This window comes from Clarias gariepinus, chromosome 4 (assembly GCF_024256425.1).
Source record: "Clarias gariepinus isolate MV-2021 ecotype Netherlands chromosome 4, CGAR_prim_01v2, whole genome shotgun sequence".
Lineage (NCBI taxonomy): Eukaryota > Metazoa > Chordata > Actinopteri > Siluriformes > Clariidae > Clarias > Clarias gariepinus.
The window spans coordinates 9,369,679-9,387,989 of NC_071103.1; the positions used below are offsets into that span (position 1 = coordinate 9,369,679).

Genomic DNA, 18,311 nt, shown 5'->3' on the forward strand with positions numbered 1-18,311 from the left:
GCTAAATCTGCTTTGCGTTAATCACGGGGAGATGAGTGAAAGGAAACACCCACCTATTTTTCTTCTCTGTGATCTTACTTAAATATAGTAACATGGCTTGTGATGTCATTGTCTTCACCAAATGATTGTAACAAAAAAAGTACCTTGTCATTATGTACAGAGAAAAAAAACACACAAGAGGGAGTGTGCTGTTATACAAAAACAATACATGCCGGGGTGGTGTCGCGAGGGCTGTAATTTTGTTTTTGTTACACTATTCTGGTGAAGACAATCACAAAACATGTTATTATAACCTATGCAATATTAATAATTGTATTAAATATCGGCATGGGCGTGATCATTTAAATTACAACCGATATTTAGTATAATCACGAGTGCTTTTATACAATAGTTTAATTTAAAATATAATATTCTTATTATTATTTCAGACACAAATGGGCAAAGTACTTTTTCATGCTGTCATATTTATGCTGTCATATGTCAATATTTTTCAAAGAAGTGAGAGTTGGTTGATTTGGATAAAAAAAAAAAAAATCCATTTATTAACTCATCTTAACCTCCAGGTAACCAGGTTTGGGGATAAAACCCGATGCTGATGGGACACTTGCACTCCGCGAAAAAAAAAAAAAAAGCAGGTTAAGGGGGTTTATGCTCTCCTTGGGGTATTGCTTGGCTGGAGTCTTGGCACAGAAGGAGCAAAGTCCCAGAAATCAGTTAAGTTTGCCAAAGTCATAAAAGTCTTTCTCAGCAATGCTTCTTGTTTGTCATTCCTCAATTAGGTATGACTCAGTTGTATTGGTTCAGGTTGGCTGGTCATACATGGCGAGATTGGTTTCCTCTGAAGTGGTTCAGCTGGTTATGAAGCAAATGATGATGAGAGTCATCTTGTTGTCTGAGCAGAACATCTGTATGAGTGTGTTCATTCCACTCAGTCCTCGAAATGATTGTGTAATTCTTACGGCATACTGAGTCTTACGGCATACTCTTGACCCGTTGGGATACACTGAGAAATCGAGCAATTTCTTTTCCCTTAGGTGAATGGACAAATGGACGCTGAAACAATTCTTCTAAATGGTTGTAGGAGACCTGCTGATCTCCTCCTTGAAAGCAGGTTGCCGTGGCCCACGTTAGTGCTTTGCCATTGAGCAGGCTGGTAATTTGCATTTCTTTTTCCCAATATAGCTTCTTGCCTGGAGAGAAAAAAAAATACTGAGCATTGCAGCAAAAAGCCCTTAAACTGAGTGCTTTCCCCTGCATATTTGTCCAGCTGGGAAATTAGTGAACTTGCCAAAATGGTACGGGTGCACAGCATACAGTAGATGCGGGTGAGAGTGCTTGGGAGATCAAGATCAGCTTTGTGTCTAATTCAGCCAAGTGTTCTCCCACAAGTCATCCTTGTGTTTCTACAATGTTTTGATAGTCTGGTTCTCCAACTGAATACATGATAGAGGCAACATAATCTGTGATGAAAGGGAGGTGGAAATGAAAGCCAATGCAGTATGAAGTTTTAATGAAGATCCTGACAAAAACTATCCAAAACACGTATTCCGAAAACAGATCAGATCAGCAAGAATCAATAATGAGCCAGAATCCGAAAACGTGAACAAGATGCAAAACAAAGTGAAAACCAGAACAATTCAATGCAATTATATTTGTACCGTGCTTTTAACAATGGTAATTTTTGCAAGCATAATAATAATATTTAAAAAATAGGGAAATGAGTATGAAGTGTGGGAGAAAATATTTATATATCAAAATGATCAGATTGTCCCCTATGAGCAAACCGAGGGCGATGGTGGCAAGGAAAAACTGAGATGGCAATAGGAAGAAACCTTGACAGGAACCAAGCTCAACAGGGAACCCATCCACATTTGGGTGATAACGAATTGCAGGGATTGATTTGCATTTGGGAGGCAGGCGGCATGGTGATGTAGTGGTTAGCACTGTTGCCTTGCACCTCCAGGGTCCAGGTTTGATTTCCGGCCAGGCTCGAATCCCGTCTCTGTGTGCATGGAGTTTGCATGTTCTCCCCGTGCTTGGTGGGTTTCCTCCAGGTACTCCGGTTTACTCCCACAGTCCAAAGATCTACAGATTAGGCTGTTTGATGTTTCCAAATTGCCCGTAGTGGCGTTGTATTTGTGTGTGTTTGCCCTGCGATGCACTGACACCCTGTTCAGGGTGTACCCCGCCTTGTGCCCTAAGTCTCCTGGAATAGGCTCCGGGTTCCCTGCAACCCTGAATACAGGATAAAGGTGTATAGAAAATGAAGGAAGAAGGGAGGAAGTGTTAGGAGGTGAACATGATAAAATCCATGTGTATTGGGCAGGGTTGTCCATGGCAGCCATATCTGTAGGTCGCAGTGTATTCGGAGTAACTGAGTTTCTTAAGTGTTTTGATGTTGACCTGACAATATGCAATAAATAAAATATAAAGGCTATATTATAAATATAACAGAAAATTCTAGCTGTATCCACAGCCTACAGACTATTAGAGTCTTGCTCTCCCAAGCACTCTCACCGACCGCTATGCTGTGCACCACTACCATTTTGGCAAGTTCACTAATTTCTCAGCTGGACAAATATGGAGGGGAAACCACTCAGTTTAAGGGCTTTTTGCTGCAGTGCTCGGTATTTTTTTTCTCTTTAGGCAAGAACGAATATTGGAGAAAAGAAAAAGTGCAAATTAGCAGCCTGCTCACTGGCAAAGCACTAACGTGGGCCATGGCAACCTGGTTTCAAGGAGGAGATCAGCAGGTCTCCTACAACCATTTAATAGAATTGTTTCAGCGTGCATTTGACCATCCGCCTGAGAGAAAGAAATGATCGATTACTCACCGTATCCCAACAGGTCAAGATGAGTAGCTCAGTATGACCTGCGAATTACACAATCTCTTCAGGGAGTTAGTGGAATGAACCTGCTCATAGAGATGGCCTGCCGAGAAAACAAGATGGCGCTTATGATCATTTGCTTCATAACCAGCTAGGAACCCAGAGGAACCTGGACTCTTATTACTTTGGCAAACTTCACTGATTTAAGGCTTTTTTTTTTTTTTTCATTTTTTCCATCTCAGGACAGCCCAGTGGTTAAGGCATTGACCTATGGTTTGGAAGGTCCCGGGTTCAAACCTCACAACCACCAAGTTGCCACTGTTGGGCTCTTGTCCCTCAACTGCTCGAATGTACTGTATAATGTGATAAAATGTAAGTCGCTTTTGATAAGGGTGTCTGCCAAATGCTGTAAATTAGAGTAGTAGTTTTTTCGTTAGAAAATTACCTTGATAAATTAGTAAAATTCATCTTATTTTCATTTTGCTGAAATATGAAGCCCTTAATTACTCCTCAATTCTGATCTCCATGTAATATCAGATGAAATTATCTTAACATGATTTGATATGATCATGAGATTTAGGCTACAGAAATGGAAGGAATTTTTAATAATAATCATTTTGTAATATTTAACAGCTGTACCCACATTGCTTGGCTGTCAGTCAGGTTTCCATCATATTGACATTTCATAAAGCCAACACATTTTCTTTATGACATATTTAGATACATGGTAATGCTCCTGTCAGGCCTGAATAAAACATATAATTTGAAACTAAGTACCGTGAAAAGTGATGTTTTTTTTTTCACCGTGCTACTATTTATAAAGAATACAAGACAAATAGGTTGTTTTATCACAAAGCTCCTCTGCAAAAAGAAAGAAAGAAAGAAAAAAAGCTCCCAGCAGGGGTCCTTCCATTTTTTCAAAGAAAGTCAGACTAAAAGGAAGTTATTAAGAGTGTGAATGAAAATGAATATCGTATGTGTGGCACTAGGGCGAATGATCTGCATATTTTAGATGACAGTTGATTAAATTATTTCCATAGTTTGTTTCTGCAGAGTGATTGTGATGCTAAGGACATTTTGTCCACTGCACTGAAACTGCTCAGACAGCCCAAGTTGTTTTATGTGCAAGAGAGTTTTTCTAGTTCAGCTCACATTCTCCCTGTTAGACACACTCCTAAACTAATCATCGGTTATCAACTCAGCTAATGCACTGTGTACTGTGTTCACACATACCCTTTCATACTAATATTACTAATGCTGCGTCATTTATTTCACTTTTAAATACAGAGGGTTATTAGTTCATTAGCCTGAGCCATGATTGGGCTGCCAGCTTCATGTCTGAAACACCAAACATGCCCCAAACGTGGGAAAATGGCCGGCCGAGATGTTTCTAATATGCAATTGGTGTGGTGGACAGTTGCCATTCGCTGTCCTCCAAGAACAAAACGCCAATATTCATCAAGCAAAGCATTTTTTCCTGGAATTACTCCATGAATGTTCATTGGAAAGATTGCAGTGGGCTCCAGGCCACCGTGTTTGGGATCATCATTCATGGACGCATGGCCCTTTTTTAAAACATTTGCACCATTCAAATGTTTTACTGCCTGTAGGAGTCTTATCTGTGCTTAAAGTCGAACAATTTTATGCTTTTACTCACGAGTAATTTCATCATGTCCTGCTATGAATTAAATGCCCCTCGTTTTTTTTTTATTAGATTATTAGTTTTTCTTTCTTTTTTTTAATACTCTATTCATGCTTGATTATTTTTTATATACTAGATTTTTGCCCCTACACAATTAATCCCCCTAATTAAACTTAGTTTGAAAAGGTACTTAGACATAGGCTTCTGAATAGGTGACCCTGAATACAGGACAAAGTGGTATCAACAATGACTGAGTGAGTGAGTGAGTAAGTGAAATACTTAGGCCTAAGTGGTGTCTGCTCTTCTTTTTCTTTGAGGTAATGTTTATTGTAGAGCTAAACTGCTTAGCCAAAAAAAAGTCGCCATTTCAAAAAGGTCAAATTATTGGGCTGCATCAAGAAAAGAAAACAACTAAGTAGATTTGAAATTACTAGAAGTGGGTTAAGAACTCTTTCAACACAGTTTCAAACCTTATGAAGAATAGTGTTGAAGCGTCAACTTTGTGGAAGAAGAGTCGTTGGGGAAAAAAAATCATAAATGGAGATCATTTAAACACTTGGTGAAGGTTCATGGTAAAGAATCAACAGTAAAAATCAGAGCAATATTTAATAGGGAGTGAAAGTAAGAGCATTTCCATACACACACACACACACAATGAATGATGAGAACTCACAGGATTGGGATTAAACAGCTGTGTGCCATAAGAAAACCATTTGTTAGTAAGACTAATAAAAAAAAAGGCTTAAATTTGCTAGGCAGCATAAAGATTATTTAAAAAGGTCATATGGACTGATAAAACCAGACTGATCCTATTTCAGAGCGATGGGCGTGTCACGGCCTCAAGAAGCAGGGTTATGACCTGTGGTCGTGGTGGGGCAAAAAAATGAAGTCAGCTGCTGACCTGAATGTACTGACTTATACCACTGGAGTTTTCTTTCCTGATGGCACAAGTATATACCCGAATTTAAATTATGAAAGAGTGGTTCTGAAGGCATGCAGAATCATTTTCACACATGAACTGATGATTTGATCATGGGTCATGACCTGTGTCGACAACCTAGTCGATATGTTTTTGCCAGATCGCCTATCAACCCTGTATGTAAGTCTCATACCAAGTACTCCTGCGATATGCTCTGAAAATAAGTGAGACTGTGTATTAAAAATATTTAGTGCAAGCCAGTTGGGCCCATGTTTACAGACATTGAATTTACTGGGGAAAAGAAAAAATGTAGAATGATGAAATACAGGTGCAATGAATGTAATATATTTAATTAGTTAAAAAATATCAGTGAAATATTGGAAGCCCAGCGGAGATAGAATGCCCTGTGTGTGGTGAGAGTTCCTCATGGGTTATATGGATATGGACCAGCGGCACTGTAATTAAAATCGTTATATTCCATGTACTGTACAAAAATATTTTCGAATTTTTTTTTTTTTAAGTACTCTGTGGCAGTGTTTAGATTGGACCATTGAAGCAAACTACTGATGAAAAACAAATAGTGCTCATTTGTTTAATAAGATTTATTCCATTAAAGGGTTGCCAGGGTCTTCATATATCCACCCTTTACAGCAGACACTACGAGTCTTTAATGTGCTCCATGGTAAATTTTTTTCAGGAGAATGCTAAGACGCTTTTCAGACATTTGTGGTTAATCCTTTTGTGTTTTTTTTTTTGGGTATTTGGAAGAATCCTGGCAACTCTTAAAATGGCACATTTAGGTAAAGATATAAAGTCCTGCTGGAGTCTGTTAGAAATGCCAAGTCTGTGTCATGCCAGTGCATCGAACTCCAATTCCCATAGTGTCCTGTGGCCTATAAACATGATCTCCATGGACTTTTGGTTCTCATCACTCGCTAACACATGCACTCAGCCACTTGTTCTCATGCACATCTGTTCCCAATACTGCCAGCACCTATATAAAGAGACAATGTCATTTCAGCTAGTTGCGATGGTACACTCTGTGTATTCTTTCCTTTTTTGTTCTCTATTTGCTATTTTGGTTTCTTGTCTTGTTTCATGTGTCCAGGATTTTTCCTATGTGGTTTGCTGGTCACCTGATTCACCTGTTTCTGACATTTAGTCTGTATCACATTTCGACAAAGACCATGAATTTACTTGAAAGCAGTGGGAACAAGATTAAAATAGAAAAAAATGTGCTTTTATCAAATTCGTACATCATCCTAGCCATTGCACTGTTCTAAATGCGTCCATCATGCTGTCACCAGTTTCCTATCATGCACCTGATCATGCGCTCACCTCGTCTGATAAGAGTTATTACTATGTCCGGTCAGATCGCATCACTCTCTTCCTACACGCTTTCAACACTTTCATTGCGTCCGGTGGGTTGGTATAAATACTTGCTTCTCATTCGTGAAGTAATGGGGTGATGAATTGGATCCAATACTTACACAAAATTCTGATAACCTGCTGAATTTGTGCCAGAAATGTGGCAGACACCAGAAGAATGTAATATGAACCTAATGTGGTCTTGTACATTGGGTCGTTGGTGGTAATGTTACTTGTGACAGGTGTGTGTTAGTGAGCACGCTGACGGACAAGATATTGGCGTTAGAGGAGCGCATCCAGACTTTAGAGAGGGTTAGAGAGTGCGAGAGCAGCGTTATTCCCGTAGCGGAAAGTCTGGGTGCCGCAGGTGGAAATATTGAGCCCCCGACTCAGGCATTAGAGCCTTCACAGCGGGGCGAGTGGGTGACGACTCGGTGGCGTCCTCGTTCAGCCAAAGCTAATGCTAAGGCTAGTTCACCTGAGCACACCTCTTCTGCGCTTCACGTGTCCAACAGGTTTGCTCTTCTCAGTGATGCACCCGCTGAGGAACCTGAAAGAGCTCTGGTTATAGGAGACTCTATACTGAGACACGTGAAATTAGCTAGACCTTTAGGGGCGCCAGCGGCAGTGGTTAGGTGTATCCCGGGAGCCAGAGAACCGGACATAGCAGGTAATCTTAGGGCTCTAGGACAGCATAGGTTCTCCAAGATAGTGGTACATGCTGAAGCTAATGATATACGCCTTCGCCAGTCAAAGGTTAGCAAGGGAATTCTACAAAGGTGTTTAAATTAGCAAAGGCGATGTCCGATGAAGTAGTATGCTCTGGTCCCATCCCAATGAAACGTGGCGACATAGCTTACAGCAGGTTATGGTCGCTGAACCACTGGATGTCCAGGTGGTGCTCCGAAAACAACGTGGGCTTCATAGATAATTGGAAGATCTTTAAGGGCAAAACTGGCCTGTTAGGGCGGGACGGTGTCCATCCCACTCTGGAAGGTGCTGCTCTCATTTCCTGTAGTATAGCTCATAGTCTCAGAAGAGGCCTAGTTAACTGGTGACAATCCAGAGCCCAGGCCAGGGAGCAGATAGACAGGCTAAACCAACCGTCTGCTAGCTGCGTAGAGTCGTCACTCAGGGTTCACTGTATTGAGTCTGTGTCTGTTCCCCGAGCTAAGCAAAAATGTAGAAAGACTCAGAAAGTATGTTTGAATAATTTAATTAACATAGATACCACAAACTTAGATCATACTGAATGCGCAGCCGGCACCTCTGATCTGGAGCTAGCTGTTAAATATTAGGTCTCTCGCATCTAAAGCAGTTATTGTTAATGAAATTATCACGGATCAGGAATTTGATATTCTCTGTTTAACTGAAAACTAGATTAAACAGGACAAGTACGTAGCTTTAAATAAAGTTAGTCCTTCTGGATATAGCTACATACACCAGCCTCGGTTAACTGGTAGAGGAGGAGGCGTCACAGTTATTCACAATGATAATCTGTCAATCGTGCAAAAACACAAATTTAATGCATTTGAAATTCTCTATAGTAACATAAAAAATGTAGCTACAAATATTAGGTCTGCTCAGTCGATCCCGCAGACCTCCAGGGCCGTATTTTGAATTTCTTAGTGAATTTGCAGATTTCCTCTCTAACCTAGTCATTTCTGTAGACAAAGTGTTAATTGCTGGAAATTTTTATATTCATTTTGAGAATCCAGAAGACCCACTGAGAACTGCATTTATGTCCATACTGGACTCAGTAGGAGTAACTCAGTGTGTAGTAGGACCCACTCATAAAGCAGGTCACACTTTAGATTTAATAATATTTTTCGGATTAAGTATAAGAAACTTATTCACAATTTCACTGTCTGAAGTTATAGCAGATCACTATCTTGTCTCGATTCAAGTGCGTCATAGTGACAATGTACGCACAGCACCGCACTACCGTATTAAACATACACTACCAACACAGAGTTTTACCAGTAATCTCCCAGAGTTATCAACTTTGATTAGATCACCGTCTGACCCCACAGAACTTAATCAGGCGACTGAATATTTAGAGTCGACGTTCCGTTATACCTTAGATAATGTAGCTTCAGTTAAAAGAAAAATGATTAGAGATAAGAAACTCGCTCCTTGGTATAACGACCACACACGCACAGACCGTTTGGAAATTAGAACGTAAATGGCGGCAAACTAAATTGTTAGTATTTTAAATAGCATGGAAGAAGAGCATCCTGAACTATAGAAAAGCTCTTAGTGTAGCTAGATCAATGGTTCTCTCCACTCTTATAGAAAATAACAAAAATAATCCTAGATTTTTATTTAGTACCGTAGCCAAATTAACTAGAAATAAGACCACTTCAAAAATCTCCACAACAACATCGTGCAATAGTGAGGACCTCATGAACTTTTAAAATAATAATATTGTAAATATCAGGCATAAAATTGAGGCTTTGAAACCCGACAATGCAATTGATGCAAATGTTAAACTAACTATGTCAGATCGGAACCTACTTTACTCCCCTTGAAGAGAATGAACTAATTTCACTCATCTCTTCTGCAAATTCATCAACCTGTATATTAGATACCAACACATTTTCTTAAACAGATAGTACCAGCAATAACAGAACCCCTGTTGAGAATAATTAATTCCTCACTCAGCATTGGATATGTTCCAAAATCTTTTAAATTAGCAGTTATTAAACCGATTATTAAGAAACCTGACCTCGACCCCTGTCAGCTGTCCAATTACATGCCAATATCAAACCTCCCCTTCATCTCTAAGATTCTCGAAAAGATAGTAGCGGAGCAGCTATGCTCATATCTACATAGAAATAGCATACATGAACTGTATCAGTCAGGATTTAGGCCTCATCACAGCACAGAAACAGCACTTGTTAAAGTAGTAAATGACATCCTATTGGCCTCTAATCAGGGTTGTGTAACTATGCTTGTATTACTCGAACTCAGTGCAGCTTTTGACACCATTGATCACGCTATTCTTCCTCACAGATTAGAAAATGTAGTAGGAATTAAGGGTACAGCCCTCTCCTGGCTCAGAACCTATTCGACCGATGGTTATCAGTATGTAGACTTAAATGGTGATTATTCTGCATGCTCTCTAGTGGAGTTTGGTGTTCCACAAGGTTTAGTTTTAGGCCCATTGCTTTTTTCCCTTTACATGCTTCCTCTGGGCAACATAATCCGTAAACATGGTATTAGTTTTCACTGTTATGCTGACGACACACAGTTATATGTCTCAGCAAAACCAGATGAGAAAAACCAGCTCACTAAAGTTAAGCACTGTGTGCAGGATATAAGAGATTGGATTCTAATTAACTTCCTTCTGCTTAATCCTGATAAGACAGAAGTTCTAGTCATAGGACCGCATTCAGCTAAAAGTGAGATTTTCGATCACACTGTAACTTCAGATGGCCTTTCTGTTCCATTAAGTGCAACAGTAAAAGGCCTCAGTGTGATTATAGATTCCAGCCTTTTATTTAAAGCTCATGTAGATAATATTACCAGGATAGCATTCTCTTACCTTAGAAATATTGCCAAGATAAGAAATATACTGTCGCTAAATGATGCAGAAAAACTTGTTCATGCTTTTATCACCTCTAGATTGGACTATTGTAATGCCTTACTGTCTGGTTGTTCAACTAGGTGCATAAATAAGCTTCAGCTAGTCCAGAATGCAGCAGCGAGAGTCCTTACTACAACCAGAAGATAAAAGCACATCACACATCTTATCTTCACTTCATTGGCTCCCTGTGAAATTTCGCATTGATTTTAAAATACTGCTCTTGACATATAAAGCATTAAATGGTCTCGCGCCGCAGTATCTGAGCAAACTGCTAGTGTCTTACGATCCGCCAAGCCTACTTCGATCAAAGGATGCAGACTGCTTGTCAGTACCGCGTATTACGAAAACTACAGCTGGGGGCAGAGCTTTTTCTTACAAAGCCCCAAAATTATGGAATAGTCTTCCAAATAGTGTTCGGGACTCAGACACAGTCTCAGTGTTTAAGTCCAGGCTAAAAACCTATTTATTTAATCAAGCATTTTTATAAATAGATTTGTCTTGGGTAAACGGGCAGATCAAGGGGACTCATGAACATACAGTATTATGGTGAACTGGTATGTTTAGATGCTGTCTTCCCCACTCTCATTGATCACTCAGGTTTGTTGACGGTGAGGTGATTGTTTGCTTTACATCTCAGCGAGCCCTCATGTCTGTGTTTCCTTCTGGCTCTCCCTTTTAGTTATGCTGTTATAGTTAGTCCTGCCGGAGTCCCTGCTTGCACTCTACACTAAATATTCATTCATATTATACATTATGTGACTGGGACCATACCTAACAGTTATCTCTCCTTTTCTGCTCTCCCCTCTCCTGTTCTCTCTCCCCCTCTTTCTCTTCCCTCTCTCCCCCTCTCTCTCTTCCCTTTCTCTGTCGAGCTACACATGTCGTTCCTGAGCTGCCAGTGATCCAGACTCCCTCTGCCCTCCGGACCTGTCTGACCCATCCTGGTGCCCCGCTTCTGGTTGGAGATCTCGTCGCATGGATGCCCCATGTGTCTCTTTGGGATGCGTCTGGTGTCAGGGGATGGTTTCACTTTACCATGAAGATGGTTCTGGCCTCGACTGATGTTGACAGCTGTTTCTCCGAGGACATTGGCTGCAGTTGCTCGATAGTTCAAGACTGGAATTTCCTACAAGTCTACCTGAGTCTCCAATAACTACCTGGACTTCATATTAACATCAATTGTTATAGATGAACTGGCTGCCACCCACCACACAGTATAAATGCAGATCAATTCCTGCTTCCTGCTTCACCCACATGAGGATGGGTTCCCTGTTGAGTCTGGTTCCTCTCAAGGTTTCTTCCTATTACCATCTCGGGGAGCTTTTCCTTGCCACTGTTGTTCTCGGCTTGCTCACCAGGGACGATCTGATCATTCTGATTCATCCACACTTACATTCAATACAAACATAAATATTCTTTTGATTGTGTAAAGCTGCTTTGCGACAATGACAATTGTTAAAAGCGCTATACAAATAAAATTGAATTGAATTGAATTGTACAATATCATGGTCATAGCACAAGCCTGAAGAGGGGGTTGTGGGAACTCCACTGACGTTGCAACAAAATGTTTCATTCACACCATGCTTGTAGTACATTAATGAATTCCCAAGGGGTGTTAGTTAACCATTAACTGGTCAATGCTGTCTTCTGTCCTTCTAATCATGTGTTCTGGTTCGACCACTTCCACACCAGGCTTTAAACATGTCCTAAAAAAGGACAGCAGCTCCATGTCAAAGGAGACAATACTATGTTCATACCGGGTTTCTACTGCGTTCATGCCAAGTCGTACAAGTTTTTATTGAATTGGCTCAGCGTCACCCCCTGGCCCCTATTACCCGCCATTACCCCCCTTGGATTGTTGGCCTGTTTTAAATGGACACCACCTGCAACTGTAAGCATCTCCATCATCTTACAGTCTGATGCTTAAAAAACACCACTTCAACTATACTTCGGTGCTCGTATCTGTTATGACCACATTATCAGTTCAATCTAAATATACTAATGCACCATAACGTAATATATTCTGATTCCGTTACAACCCTAACAAATGTATTTATAATATCTTTATACAATACAATATACAATCTCATTTAAAAGTACCGAAACAGCAAGGCCATTACTTTTGTTTGTGCTCTACCCTCAAGATATTTGGGTATTAGATCCGAAGATGAAAATGAGAAGACAGATCAGAACTCTCATTTCCTGTTATCTAGATGTGTTAAACATCTCATAAACGTAGATGTCTTTAGTGTACGGCATAAAAGTCATAAACAATTTTAGTACTTTCAGAGCTGATTCTTCCTGTATATTATTCCAGTGTGTGTGTTTGTGTGTGTGTGTGTGTGTGTTTGTGTGTGTGTGGATGTACTGTATGTGTGTGTTTTAGAGATGTACCACATTATACACAGTGCATATGTATAATGGGCACAAAGTTTCTAGTGTACAGTAGCAGTGTGTTTTAGACAAAAGTTATTTATTAGACGTGAAAGTGCTATAACGGGTTTGATGCACGGGTGGTACCCAGACACAAAGATAATAATTGAATTAGGTATAATGGGAATGGAAAGGGTAACAAAGGAGGGAGGATGGAAAAAAATGGGGAAGGTGTGCATGTGCAGTTCTAGAGGCAGTGCCCAGCTGGCATGTGGTTTACATTATCCCACTCGCATGCCACTCTTCCACATTTAGTGTCCGTTGCGCGACTCTGCTCCGTAGACCTCCAGGACCTCAAGCTAAACTCCGCGCCTCATTTATAGAACGCGGAGAAAGCCCAAAAACCATTAAAGATGATTATTAGCCAGCTGTGCCAGTTTCCAGTGGCCCCGCCCCTTTGCATACCTGCGGAAGGGAAGGCCGTCTACGGAGTAAGTAGCGAACAAAGTTTGAGGTGCATGCCCATCACTGTAGATAGAAATAGAAACTGAAAATTCAGAAATATCTTTTAACTAGTCCTTCTGGGTTAGAGAAGCTCACTTCTCTGTAGAGTCTCTGTAGAGTAGTCCTGACAGCTTGCTCGAGATACATCAAGAGGAATGGGAGAGTAGAAAGCTACTTAACTGTAGAACAGAGACTTAGAAAGTGTGCTTTTGGGGCTGAGTTTATTCACTGTTGAACTGTTCAGTACTCCACTGCTCAGAGTCGAGTACAATCTCAGGAAAACGTTGCACGATGGGAAAAAAAACACCATGGATGGGATGTCAGTCCATTTCAGGACACCATGAACATACTTAATTAAAGTAGAGTAGCTAAGCCAAAAGACCACAAACCCAAATGGGCATAGACCGAAACCAACGCTCAGGATCAGTGACCCCTGAGCAACAATACCCACAGTGTGATTGTGCCACCCCTAGCTTGAGTTTAACGTTTTTTTTTTTTTTTTACATTTAATTGAAGCTCTGCTTTTTGTACTTGGTCCCAGTGGTGGGTTTTTGAACCCTGCTAAGCAGTGAAATGCTTTTCCTGCCAGAGTCACACTGCTGGAAAATGCAATTTACTTTCTAATGAGTCTAAAGGATCTAGGAGCAAGCTCCAGTTGGAAATGGGATGAATCAAATTTCAAAATGTAAAATGAAATGCAATACTCAAGAATTTTCATCAGGGTTATTTATTTATTTATTTATTTATTTAAGTGCATGCATGTGATGCTAACAGAAGCAAGGCATCTTCACTTTGATTCTAAATGTACAGTATGTTAATCACAGAGAGAGGAGTGGAAGGAAAACACCCACCCATTTTTCTTTTTCTCTTCAGTTCAAGGTAAACACCGTCTCCAGGGCAACTGTGCTCTGATGTAATCATTCCATTTATTCAAAGTTCTGATCATGTTTTTTTTTCCCTGACACTGTGTTCGTAACCATAGTAGCGTCTGACTCGTTATATTAATCCACAGAATTGTATAGCAAAGGCAGCGACGTGTGAAATAATAATACTAAAAAAAATGAATTCTATGTCCCACTCTGTCTTTCTCTGAAAGTATTTAAGGCATTTAGCATGTCCAATTCACAGATGACATGCTTCCAATCTTCTTTTTATATTGTTATCTTTATCCGAGTTGTGATTATTGATCACTAGCCCTTTTAGCTAGTTACCGTACAGACCATGACAGAACCTACATATTTGATAGTGGGAGCTATTTTTGATGCGTGGGACTTTCAACTACATGAAAAATTAAAACGGACCTGAAAGGAGGGAAGGACGGAGAGAGAGAGAGAGAGAGAGAGAGAGCTGTTATGCAATGCTGTGATCTAACTGAAACATTGGTTTTGGTTGTTGTCTGTATAACAGTGCTCTTAGAAAATTCAATATAGTGTAGATATTACTAGTGTACATATTGCTTTTATTTCGCTTAGGGTTGAGGAAAGGCTTTGGATAGATCATATTTTATATATGATACAGATGTAGAATTGAACGGAAAGCTATGGGGTGTTTTCTAGGTTCAAAAAACATTGATGTTAAGGTTTGTTGCAGCCAATTACAGGGATTTATGTTAAGTAATTTAGCAGTCATGGGTGCCATAAAGGGGGTATTATTTTGTAAGGACCAAAGGGTGAAAGTAGTTGTAAAATCTTCCTGGAACTTTGCAGCCAAAAAGTAAAGAGAATAAACCATGGAAGTGGTGGTCAGTCCTGTAAACCTCACAATTTGTGATTCGCATCATTGATTTGGCAAACGTTTTACGTCGGATGCCTTTCCTGACACAACCCTGTGCAATTATCCAGACTTGGGACTGGCACAAGAAGACACTGGATTGCACCCCCCCGCCCCCTCCCAAGCATATGTAGGGGTATGTAGGGTGCAGTTTCCATTGTTCCACACACCAAGTAGTTCTCTTATTCAGGGGTTAGAGAGGGATTTGAGATTTAGCCTTGTATGAAAAGCTAGTTAGTTTTGTAGCTTTCATTAGTCATGAACAAAGTGGTGAGGTGAATCTTGAACAAGGGTATGGGCAGAAGCACATGCTCACATTAACTAGCGGTAATAAAAGATCGAAACACAATACGGTTGGTATAGAGGCAATTTTGAGGGACTTTTTTTACAAAATTACAGTGCCAAGCCTGGATAAAAATGGAAGGATTGCGTCACGAAGGGCATAAAACCTGCGCCAGGTTGTGGGCGGATTGGATAGTCTGCTGTGGCGACCCCTCGACAGGAGCAGCTGAAAGAAAGTTGACTAAAAAGTGTCTTGATTGAATGTGGGTGTCTTGTTTGAATGTGGGTTTTGGCATGCAGCTGCTCTCCCCTCTTTACATTGCTGCATACTGGCCTACTTTCACCTATGATTGGTAAGAAAAATTGAAAAGGCTACGACAAATGAAAAGACTTTGCTTGGTCAAAGATGGGGGTTTTGAAGGGGCTCGGAATTTGAAGAGATTATTTAGCAATAAAAGCTGTTGGGATGTACTGTGGATATAAAAAGTCCAAAAAATGAGACCAAGATAAATGATTTCAGAAAATTTTCCACTAAAATGTAAAAAATTAAATAATGTGGTCGTCTAAGTGTGCACACCCTATTATAACTTGGGATGTGGCTATGTTAAGAATTAAACAATCACATTTAAACTCATGTTGAACAGGAGTCAGTACACACCTACCAACATGAAAAGTGCCTCTGATTAACCCCAAGTAAATTTCAGCTGTTCTAGTAGGCTTTTCCTGACATTTTCTTAGTCGCAAAAGCCATGGTCCGCCGAGAGCTTCCAAAGCATCAGAGGGATCTCATTGTTAAAAGGTATCAGTCAGGAGAAGGCTACAAAAGGCATTAGATATTCGATGGAACACAGTAAAGACAGTCATCAAGTGGAGAAAATATGGCAAAAATTACCCACAACTGGACGTCCCTCTAAACTTTATGAAGAAAACTGGTCAGGTATGTCGCCAAGAGGCCTACAGTACCATTAAAGGAGCTTTTTTTCTGGCAACTACTGGCTGTGTAGTACATGTGACAACAATCTCCTGTATTCTGCATATCATTGCAATGGTGTAATATGCCGTGAAGCATGGTGGTGGCAGCATCATACTTTGGGGCTGTTTTTATTCGCCTGGAAGTGAGACCTTAGTCAAAGTGGATGGAATTACGAACAGTTCTAAATACCAGTCAATGTTGGCATAAAACCTTAAGGCTTCTGCTAAAAAGCTGAAGAAGAAAAAGAACTTCAGCATGACAACGACCCAAGGCATACATCCAAATCAACAAACAAATGTCTTCACCAGAAGTAGATTAAAGTTTTGGAATGGCCCAGCCAGAGCCCAGACCTGAATCTATTTGAAAGTCTGTAGGGTGATCTGAAGAGGGCTGTGCAATCTGACTGATTTGGAGTGTTTTGTGTCATGCTTAAAGATTTTTTTTAATTATTTTTCAATTTAGTTACACATACAGTATTATAGGTCATGATAAAGGTGGAAAAAGTTCTAAAATGATTCATCTTAGTCCAATTTTTTTTTTACAATACAAAACCCCCGCATCTTAACAGGAATGTGTAGACTTTTTATGTCTACTGTATTTAACATGTTAAGATGATTCTTTTTGACCTACATTATTTTGTCACAAAAACCTCTATTTCTTTCTGCAAATAATTAAACAGGCTCTCAGAATCAGCTTATAGTGTATTTAAAGGCAATTTTATTTTTGACTGTTATTAGCCATTATACCATTATATCTTCACAGTCCTAGTATACGTAACCATTTAGCTTTTACCTTATAAGGTAGACACAGCATACCATATACCGTATGTGTGACAGTAATATGTGTGTGTGTACCCGTTTTGTGAGCTGTGTATCCATCATGAAGTTGTGCACATGCTTCTCAGCCTTGGTCAGCTCCAGCTTTCTTGCTACCACGGCAACAACCAGCGCTGTACAGCCTGCCCCCTGAAAGAAACAGAGGGAGAAAGAGAAAGAGAGACAGAGAGAGAGAGAGAGAAGCATGAATGAACAAGACAGTATATCAGAAGGAAGAGTTTAGCTGTTCTGATGTTCCATGACAGGAGGGAGGTATGACATAGACGATGAAAGACAAAAAATAATGAATGAAAAACTGAGCAAGCAAGAAGTTCCATGGAAGCTTTTTCTTTTCCTTGACAGTGATGGTGAAGGTTAGAAAAATTCTACCAAAAAGATAGTAGAAATGTCTGAATCGGAAGCACAGTTTCATCTGAAGGTGCTTCGTTACTTTTAATCTTGCTGTATAGATGCATCAACTTTGAATCAGGAGTCTCATCCTGTATGTACTGTAAGAATCCTTATACAAATAAGCTTTCCTATGTAACTGTGCAACGGCTACTCTTATGGAAAATGTCAAGAACAACACAAACTGTCACGGTCTAATTACCTGGAGGCATGCGCATACTAACCAGGATATTTTCACTGAGAGATGTAAAATGGGTGACAAAGTGATAAAAGCGAAATTAGAGTGCTGAAGAGAACGCATTGAGGCAGAGAACATTATAGGGGCTGAGAGAAAGAGAAGGATTTGGGGAAGAAGGAGGACAAAATACAGTAGAAAGAAAAGCAAACTGGGAAAGGAAGAGTGGGGGTGGTAATGAGGTTGTCAGCCTGCTAAATGAATTTGGCTTAAAAAGTGCCTAATGAAATGTAAGAGCATGCTCTGTATTCACACTGTGCCTGGTGGTTAATGGGCGAGACTGAAACCACTCCGAAGATTAATATGGAGGCTCTCCAACAACAACCAAAAAAATCACTTAAGATATGGAAAAAACAAAGCCCACCTTTCGGGGAGCACTTTGCTCATATCAGGCGTTTCTTCATTCTATACATTTCCAGGATTTTCCGAAAATATGATAGGCTTTCAAAGATTTTGAAAAAAACAACAACAACAAAGAACTGAACAGTACCGTTAAAGGGATTTTTTCAAGTCTGTCTAAAATGTAATTTAAAGTGCATATAGCTATATTTGTGTATTTAAAATGTTCCTGCTCTGTACACTTAAGTTTTTCCTGGGACGCAAGT

At 40.0% G+C, this 18,311-nt stretch overlaps 1 protein-coding gene across 3 annotated transcripts in view; it reads right to left on the bottom strand.

The window, feature by feature from the left end:
• The window catches only part of kcnn3 (potassium intermediate/small conductance calcium-activated channel, subfamily N, member 3), a 98,437-nt gene that overhangs the window by 10,951 nt on the left and 69,175 nt on the right, over positions 1-18,311 (bottom strand). For all 3 annotated transcript variants that reach the window (XM_053495503.1, XM_053495502.1, XM_053495504.1), the window contains exon 7: positions 17,103-17,213. In XM_053495503.1, the coding sequence (XP_053351478.1) occupies positions 17,103-17,213 (111 nt within the window). The remainder of the gene's footprint in view (positions 1-17,102; positions 17,214-18,311) is intronic.